The sequence below is a fragment of the Acanthopagrus latus genome, chromosome 13 (genome assembly GCF_904848185.1).
Source record: "Acanthopagrus latus isolate v.2019 chromosome 13, fAcaLat1.1, whole genome shotgun sequence".
Classification (NCBI taxonomy): domain Eukaryota; kingdom Metazoa; phylum Chordata; class Actinopteri; order Spariformes; family Sparidae; genus Acanthopagrus; species Acanthopagrus latus.
In genome coordinates, this window is record NC_051051.1 from 18,227,905 (window position 1) to 18,237,781 (window position 9,877).

Genomic DNA, 9,877 nt, shown 5'->3' on the forward strand with positions numbered 1-9,877 from the left:
GTAACTGCATCAGTCGTGAATGTGATATATGGATAAGTGAGAAATGTGTATGCTACTGTTGAATGCACCAAACATGTAGGAGAAAAGGTGGGCTGTTTTGCTCCGCTGCCTTAGGAGCACAACAATGTTGACAATTAGTAGTAACATATTAAACCTGTTCGGGTGTTTTCATTTTTTCTTCTACAGCCAAAAGTGTAAGTCCTACATCTGAAATAGGACCATCAGCTGAAAGCCAACAAGATGTCCTACATTTCTATGTATATACTGCCTATGTGAAGTAAAAGATGTGGGAACCAAATCAAGCTGAAGACAATTTTTTCTCCAGTTCTTCCAGCTGCTCTACACTCTAGCGATGATGTCACACCCTCTAGCTCACGCAATACACACCCATTACAAAATCAGAAGAAGGCCTAAAAATCCTTAAAACTAAAACTGTGATGATTTGGAAAAGATTTTTAAAAACTGAATACATCCCCAACAGTTCAAGGCCGTCTGACTCTTTAAAAGGTGGAATGGTATCCGTAGCTCAAAGCATGAAGCACAAGAAGAGGTTGAAACCTGATGAGTTTTGAAGAGGATTTTAAGATTTTCCCATTTACTTTCCATTCAAAGTAATTAGACTGCGACCAGATTGGCACCTATTGGCCGATTTGCACCAAATTTTACACAAAGCCTCATCAGTCCATGGATCACAATTATGAACATTTATGTGACAATCAGACAGTATTTTGTTCAGATGTGCAAGATTGTCTGCTTTCAACACAATGTGCAGGAATTTGTTGTTTTAAATTTCGGCCATTTTATGGACTATCAAAATTCTTTTGATAACTTTTTGTCAGGGGGGTCCATAGATGCTTCACGCAAAATTTAATGCAAATTGGTCAAATTGCCTAGGAGGAGTTTGAAAAAGTAGGTTTTGCATTTGTCGCGATTTTGCGAATGGAAACTTAGATGCTCGAAAGTGGGCGTGGCCTACACCAAATAATTCAGCTGAGTGGAGGGAACATGTAGATATAGGGTTTAACAATGTCTGACACAAAATGTGTGAGTTATGGGCCAAAAACGCTTTCAGGTGGAAAATAGCGCCACCTGCTGGTCATTTTGGTGTGTATGTTGCAGGGGCTAGTCTATACCACCCCTATGAATTTCATTTCCATAAGCGTTAAGGTGTGGGCACAGGGCCAAATATAAAATTAAACTGGCACCAGAGCGCCACCTAGTGGCCGATTGATAAGTCCTTAGTCAGATATCCTCAAGAGGGCAGTGGCAGTGAGTATACAAAGTTTCGTGTTAATCCGCCTAACCGATGTGGAGATATAAACTATTTGAATTTAAATAGCGCCACCTTGTGGTCATCGCCTAAACCTTTGGACACATCCTCAGGAACTCATGTCAAAGTACCACCTCAAGTTTCATGTCATTTGGACACACCATTGTGGAGATATCCAACACTTCCTGTTTGGCAGGAAATCTGCAGGAAGTTGTTATTTAATAACTTGAGTATTGTTTGGCCTATCAAAATTCTTTTAATAACTTTTTGTCAGGAGGGTCCACAGATGCTGTATGCCAAGTTTTGTGCAAATCGGTTATATTGCCTGGGACGAGTTCGAAAAAGTAGGTTTTGCATTTGTCGCAATTTTGCGAACTGAAAGTTAACTCGAAAGTGGGCGTGGCCTACACCAAATAATTCAGCTGAATTGAGCAAACATGTAGATATAAGGTTTTACAATGTGTGACACAATATGTGTGACTTATGGGTCAAAAATGCTTTCACGTGGCAAATAGCGCCACCTGCTGGTGATTTTTGATGTGTAAGTTGCAGGGGCTAGTCTATACCACCCCTATGAATTTCATTCCCATAAGTGTTATGGTGTGGTCACAAGGCCAAAAACAAAGTTAAACTGGCACCAGAGCGCCACCTAGTGGCCGATTGATAAGTCCTTTGTTAGATATCCTCAAGAGGGCAGTGGCAATGATTATACCTCCACGATGTGGAGATATAAACTATATGAATTTAAAGAGCGCCACCTTGTGGTCATCGCCTAAACTTTTGGACACATCCTCAGGAACGCATGTAAAAGTATTATCTGAAGTTTCATGTCATTTGGACACACCATTGTGGAGATATCCAACACTTCCTGTTTGGAAGGAAATCTGCAGGAAGTTGTTATTTAATAACTTGAGTATTGTTTGGTCTATCAAAATTCTTTTAATAACTTTTTGTCAGGAGGGTCCACAGATGCTGTGTGCCACGTTTTGTGCAAATCGGTGAAATTGCCTGGGACGAGTTCGAAAAAGTAGGTTTTCGACATTTTGCGACGTAGCGAAAAAAAACGGTGGGCGTAAATGGGCGTGACCTATACCACGAGACTAAGCATAATTCACAATAGATGAGAGATTATAAAATTTTTCGCCAGGAGTGACTTCCATTCCAAGCTTGGTGAGTTTTCGGGTATGTCCAGGCAGTGAAAAATGCAATCATTTCGTCCGAAGAAAAAAAAAAATAAAGAATCATTTCAAAAACAATAGGGTCCTTGCAGGTTCCCTGCTCGGGCCCTAATAAAGAATCACTTCAAAAACAATAGGGTCCTCGCAGGTTCCCTGCTCGGGCCCTAAATAGGGGGAGACTTAACATAAAGTTGTTGATATATCCAGGAGCATTTCATTATAAGAAAGGATAGGAGCTAATCACTTTAACTATGTATAGAGTATGTTTTATGTGTGATCAGTGTTACACTGGTTGACAATAATGTGAGTTACTAAATCAGTTTTAATCTTTTAAAGTGTTTGCACACATGTAAGGTCATTAAACTGTAAGTGTTGCACTTCATATTTTTTAGAGGTCAGGTTTCAAACTGAGAGCTGTTCTTTCACAACAAACTCTAAATCCCATCAGGATTGTACAAATCATGAAAAGGGTATTGTTTGAGGGTGTAATTAGACAATATTCATTGCTGGCACAAAATTTGGTCTACCAAGAGCTGACAAACTATACTGGTCATACCTGGGTTAAAACATGTATAATTCAGAGTAATTAGTCTTATTACTGAATATGAGCAATGGAATAAACTCCTTACTCTAAAGCCCACATAGGCTATTACAGATATTCCCACTGTACTGATGAAAGTGCACTTTGCATTGTTGGTCCTCTGAAGTCATGACAGAGGTCCATAACAATGTGAGAGCTCTCATTACTACAGTAACAGTCAGAACAGACATGCTGGGCCTGGGCCTTTCATGCTAGTGTTTATAAACTGGCCCTGATAGTCATTCGTCACATTCAAAAAAGCTTATATTCCATTCAGGTGAACTGCAGTCATTGCTATCAGTCCATAGAGGCTGTACTAGTTTAGCTCCTCAGACAGGGCGGGGCAGCCTCAGGGGGGGTGGGGGAAGCAGGTGGTGTCAGCCGAGAGAGGCACAGTTGAGTCTGGGAAGGTCCAATAGAAGACTTTCTGGCAACTGAGCTGCAACAGTGAAAATGGAAAGAAGAAAAAAAAATATGTTATTCCATTTGCAATTGTTGTAAAAGTCTAGTTTTTATTGCATGGTGATGCAATGCCCTCAAAGTTCCCTGATATTGAAAAGACATTTTGACAAGGTCATACTTTGGTCGAAACTCTATCTGAAAGGCAGGATCAAATGTAATTTGATTCTCTTCAAACAAAAGTCACTATCAGTCCTAAAATAAGCTATCACCTCAACTCTTATTTACTGACTGTGGTTGTATGGAGAGAGATAGTGAGGCCCCACTCAGACCACATGAGGCAATGTGGGGTAAAACAAGTATTCCCATTTAATAAATGAGGTAGTGTGTTTGGGCTCTAGCAGCACTGACTGCAAGTTGTGCCTGAAAGGAAAAACAGCCCACCTGGCTGAAGTAAAAAAGAGCTATTGGAGAAATTCAACCTGACAACATGTTGCAGTGGTCAATCTCCTTAAGTGGCATTGAGACCAGCAACCAGCAAAACACCATAATGATAGGCCTTGCATCCTGTTTATTGATAGTAAACATGTTATTTGTCATCTGTCGATGCAGACAATCACTAAAGGACTGGTACACTAAGTTCACATTCCTCTGTGATGAAGGCATGGCCCACAGATCACAGGCAGAGTCAGACAGGTCATTCGTGGCCATACTTGACTAGCATGGCTACATGTTATCACTGGGGGAACTCGTGGACATTTCTTTGTGTAACCTCATGTCTCACTTGTAATCACTCAGTTTGGTCTTATGGATCAGTTTAAAACCCAAGGTAATGATATGCCTCATACCCTGGATGTTTTATGTGTTGCACTTCTACATAAACTGCCAAAAATGCATCCTTTTTTGCAAATTGTATTAATGGAGAGCCCACAGTTTAACAGAAGCACAGTTTTGTTTTCTCTTTCCTCAGTCTACTAACACAGCCTGTAAAAGTCTTTACGAATAGAATGTGAACAGTAATAGTTAACCCTGTAAGAAACATAAAGCTATCAGCTGAAACTCTTATACAAAGCAGATTACTTAAGCTGGGTAACAAAAAACTAGAAATATAAAATGACGACTTCAGTGCAAGACATTTGCAGGTATGTTTTTTTTTTTTTTTTTTTTTTTTAATCTGTTGAGGCAGTAGTTTTACTGCAGTATACTTTTACTTTTGAATAGACCTGGATTTTTTCAGGAAAAATCATTACTTTTACTCAGTTACACTTGGATACCATTGTTATACTTAAAAAAATATATACTATTAATTTGATGCATTACCAGTCAAAGCAGGTAGTTAGCTGGTAGTCTGTTATCTTATCACACCATTGCCTCTGCTTCGCTCTTTTTTTAGAGCAGCACAATGGCTGAGGCTACAGCAGGAGTATGGTTTTCAAAAAACACTGACCACTAATATTCACAGATGAATTAAAAGGACATTTTATCACTAAGTTACTCACTACTCAAGAAAATTTGAAATAAAGTATGCTGGTATTCTAAGTAAAATTGTTATTTTGTTTGCTACTTTTACTTGAAAATTGTTTTCAGACAGTAACTATACATTTTTTTGTACAGCTTCTGACTACTTGAGTTTTTGACTACTCTGCTGTCCACCTCTGCTGTCAATGTGGACAAACAATCTGCCAAACATCTAGCATGATAACATAGCAAGAAAGCTGTCACTCCTTGTATTCAGGCAGTGTTGCGAATTGGGAAATGTCAAACAATTTACCAGGGGCTTAAAATGACCGTATTATAAAGAAAATGATCCACATAAGATCATTTTCTTTACAATACGGTCATTTTTAGCCCACAAGAACGAATAGGTGTAAATGTGCAATTTTACAGAAAACATACTTAAAAATGTTTTTAAAACCTGGGCTTACTGCTGCATTTAAAACAACTCGAACTGAACTAATAATAACTTTGTGAGAAAGTTGAGGCAGTTTTTTGCAGCAGCAAGAGAAACAACAGTACTGCTCATGAATCATGTTCATCAGCCGATACCAAGATTGACTGGCTGAGGTCACATGAGGCCTTAGATCCATTGCTATCCTGATCATGTCAGAATATGAATTAAAACAAGGCACTGTAGACCAAAACCAACTACTAATGTAGTACCACCAAATGGTCAAATTATTGTACATTATGTCATTTTTGGCATTACTGATCATACATCATATCCCACAAATACAATAAGTATTCTACATCTGTCAACGCTGTATTAAAGTAACAGTTCCTTACAAAATGGGCTATAGAAAGACACACCCGCACTGCTGCTAATCGCTGCAATACCTGATTCTGTCTGAATGGGCCCACTCACACATACCTTTCTTCCATCCCCACATCTTCCTGCTGCTCACAGCCCTCTGTACAATGAGCACTGCTGTCCTCCTCTTCCTCCTCCACATTGTTACTTATTACGCCTCGTGGGGGCCAGCGCAGCTGCCCACTCTCCAGCTCACTGTGCTCTGTAGGCTCCACAACTATAGAGGGGAGTCGCTCCCTCCTGTACAAAAAGTCTTCAGGACAGGAGCTGGAATCTGACACTTCATTCGTGTTAGCTTCAGGGAAGATCTGCACCAGGTATGAGACCATAGTGATTCATACTCGTCGTCAAAATTGTACTTAATATTAGTTTTTCAAGCTAGGATATGACTGGTCCAAAGTTCAAGAAATAAAAGACACTACTAACTTGAGGTAATTAAAATACTGCATACAAATTATGACTATGGTACTGAGATATTATCAGTAAAAGAAATGCATCATATAGACTCGAGAAGAGGTAATGCTATTAAAACAAGACATTAGGTAACTGCACTAGAGAAAAGATACTCTAGTAAAGCTGTCAGTTTACCTGGTAGGATCTGCTCACTCGTCTCTGAACTGGACTCTCCTCCAATTGTGATTCAACCTGACTGAGAATAGTGCTCATACTGCAAACACACAGGCACGCACACACACACACACACCCACACACACACACACACACGCCTTGGGTAAATTTTGGGTAAGTTTTAACTGTGATGTTTACATGATCCTACCTAGTCAATATTTTTATTTCAGCAATACAGAATCCAAAAATACCTTCTTTGCCCTGAGTCAGAGAGGTATTCAAGTGAAGGTTACAGCCTTGAAGCTGCAAAAAAACTGCAGATTGCTATAATGAACAGATGAACCGGAAACTAGACACTATTTTGCAATAACCACAAAAAGTAAGTGGAGCCGAAATGCATTATCAGGGCAATTTGGGATGGACTGGCTACATGTATGGGTTAAGAATGGTTGAGACACTTTTGAGATAACAAATACTTTAAAATGTAATAAAAACTTTGTGAGAAAATATATCTTATTTACACAGGACAAAGAAAATCACATGAATTCACATAAATCCAGACCAGTTAATTTGTTCACATAACAGTATGATAAAAAACATCTGCTCAGTGGAAGAAAGTCAAATGAAGAGTTTGTATTCAACAAATCTAGTGTAGTCAAGCAAATTTCACAGTTTTCACAAGTCTCAATATCAACGATGACCAACAATGTCTCATCAATAAATCCTGGGGTTGCCACAGATTTTCCCTCAAATTCAGTCAAAAGCACTTTGTATTGGAGTCACTGGGCCAGAATTATGGAAATTGTGATATCAACATTTGCATCTGGACTGACAATTTCACATATCAGATAGGAAAACCTGCATTAACAGTATCATTTAAGGAACAGTTGACCCCTTTTGGATTCTGATGACTTTGAAGAGTTGTATGGAACCATTCTATTTATTTTTTTTTTTGGCAGAAGGTTGGATTTTTGCATTCTATAACAAGTCCCCAGCTACTTCTGTTGTTTAGGTGAATGTTGCAATGCCGTGAAGAAGGATGGGTGTAAGTAGATAATAATAGGATTTTCATTTTTTTGTTACCTGTACTTTACTGTAATTTTCTTGCAGCTCATGGGGACTGTGAAGCTTCCATCTGACCTCAAGCCTAGGCCTTATTATACACTTAAAAACCTTTGGAGCAGTCTGATGTGACTAATGATCCACAGGTTTATTCTGTGGGATTTACAACTTAGATAAGACATGTTCCAATTCAAAAAAGTGGGCAGTGTTGACAACAAGTGTAGGGATGAGGAGGGTGGAGAAAGTTTCTCCTGCTGTGCTAATCTGCAAGTAAGAACTTAATGATATAATAGGTTTAAACAACAAGTGACTCCTCAACTCCAAGCATGGGGGAGGGATGACAAAAGACCTGTGATGAATAATCAGTTGATTACTTACCTGTAAGAGAGAAATTATCTGAAATGTCCATTTAAATTTTTTATGACCTCCAGTTAGGCATAAATATCTGATGAGTGTACAGTGTGTTTACATACACACAGACACATCAGCAAGGATCTTCTGAACACAAACATCTACTGGAAAGGGACACATGGGTAAAACCAATGTTTATGTTGACCAGTCTCCAATCACCAATACTTCATTTACACAATCTTGAATAGAGTCAATAAGTACTTTGACATCATTAGATTGTACAGTTGTATTACAATACGAAAAGGAAATCCTGTATCGTGAGATCTTGAAAGTGGGGCACTGATTGACATGGTGTTTATCCCAGGCTGTTGGGCTGTAATCTCTTCTCCTCCCAAAGGACTCAATAAATTCAGTTCCAGGCATAAATCTATTGGATCAGTCATCTTGTAAATGTGTGGCCTCACTAGATCATCATGCTATGAGAATATGACATAGCACATTTAATGTGTCAGAGCTATTAAAGCTTAAGCAAATGATTACGTTGTGTAAAAATTCAGTATTTAGTCATCTTACCTGTGTGAGGCAGGAATACAGCTCATCTTTACTGGAATTTAAAGGACCTTAAACCCTGAGGCTTGAAACAAGGGTATTCCAAATGTCTTCTTCACAAAACTGACAAAAAAACTGGACTTTTCCTTTCAATTGTCAGCCACCTTGTGCTGTCAGTCAGTTGCCTTTCCTTCTTCCTGCCAGACACAGGTTCAGTTTCTATTCTGCCAACCCCCCCCCCCCAAACAGACACACACACACACACACTCACACACTCATCTCCTGCCCTCCCTTCATTTTCACAGTGTTCTGTTCAGTGACGCACACAACACTGCACATTCAGAGTGACGTGCAAACCTGCTTTCCAGTCTGACTGGCTTAGTGTCATCTTCAATTACAAACAAAGCCTCAATGTAACATGTGATTGTGCAGCACAACAGGGCCTAATACATACAGTTGACAAGTGAGCTGTCCTGGCTGACGATACATCACATCATGGAGATTGTTTTACATCATAAATAATACCATAGGATTTACCCCAAAAAATCCCATCTCTTCATCATTCAGCTGAGTTGCTGATGCCATGGTAGACCATGAAACTCTCTGATAAGGCAACCTTATAGGGAATAAAACAGGACTGTATATGCCAATTGATAAGATTTAAAAGTACATACATGACTTTCTGTGAAACTGTTGGATGAGAGATTACATTTCCAGGAGTGCTTGGTGCAAATATTTCACTACTATGTGTGAATTGGTGAAGCTATAATTACTGACAGCCTTTAGGATTTTCAGAAAAATTTGAGTTGGATTTGGTCAACCTGCTAGCAGTACACAAGTAAAAAAAAAATTTAAAAAACATTGTATTTCTTGTTGACACTAGGTGGTGCTTTGACTGTTAGCAGATATTGGCATTTACCGGTAACTGTGTTCAGGCAGGGACTCTTATCAGTTGTGTGAGGTATGGTGCAAATTTGATCATGTACACTTGAGTTCAAGCAACTTCCTATTTAAAATCATTGATATCCACTGCCATGGTACACTATGATGGAAATTCAAGCATTTCATAACTTTTCATGTCAGCGTTGTTATGATTGCATTGACAAAATCTGAAATAGGACAGAGTTCATTAAAATACACATGTAAATTGCAGAAATTTAACAAACTAAATTCAGAATGTCTGACTTCCGGTTAGGTTGAAGTAAAGGCACCAGATGCGTCGTTGGACCTGAACATCCAGGGCTATAGCCCCAGATGTTTTGGGAATAGCCCCAGATATAATTGCCTAATGATGAAAATAGCCCCAGAGGTTTTTATGTGGTTGCAAATTGAACAGCCAGCAGCCACAAAGCACAAATTGCTCTGAAGCTGACTTGGCCTTCCTTATGGTGTTATTCTTTCCCCCTCTATGTGTCACTGATATTACCAGAGCCTGTCTATTAGCCTACTGTTTAGTACCATTGCAACATTTATAGTAGTTAGTTGTTATGGATATATGGAGGTTCTTTGGAAAAAAAAAAAGTCGCAGCCAGAGCAAGAAGACATGGAGAGTGAGTCATCATCTCCCCCAACCCCTGATAATACTGTAATCAGCTCAGGTTAGTGAAAAATGT

General features: G+C 39.1%; 1 protein-coding gene across 1 annotated transcript; it reads right to left on the reverse strand.

Moving 5' to 3' along the window:
• Window positions 1–3,349: 3,349 nt before the first annotated feature.
• Window positions 3,350–8,299, reverse strand: LOC119031587 (protein LBH-like). The gene is made up of 4 exons (XM_037120163.1): window positions 8,289–8,299; window positions 6,324–6,402; window positions 5,796–6,043; window positions 3,350–3,467 (listed from the first exon to the last, which is right to left on the reverse strand). The coding sequence occupies exons 2-4, from the start codon at window positions 6,399–6,401 to the stop codon at window positions 3,350–3,352; spliced, it is 444 nt and encodes a 147-aa protein (XP_036976058.1). The 5' UTR covers window position 6,402; window positions 8,289–8,299.
• Between the last annotated feature and the right edge of the window lie 1,578 nt (window positions 8,300–9,877).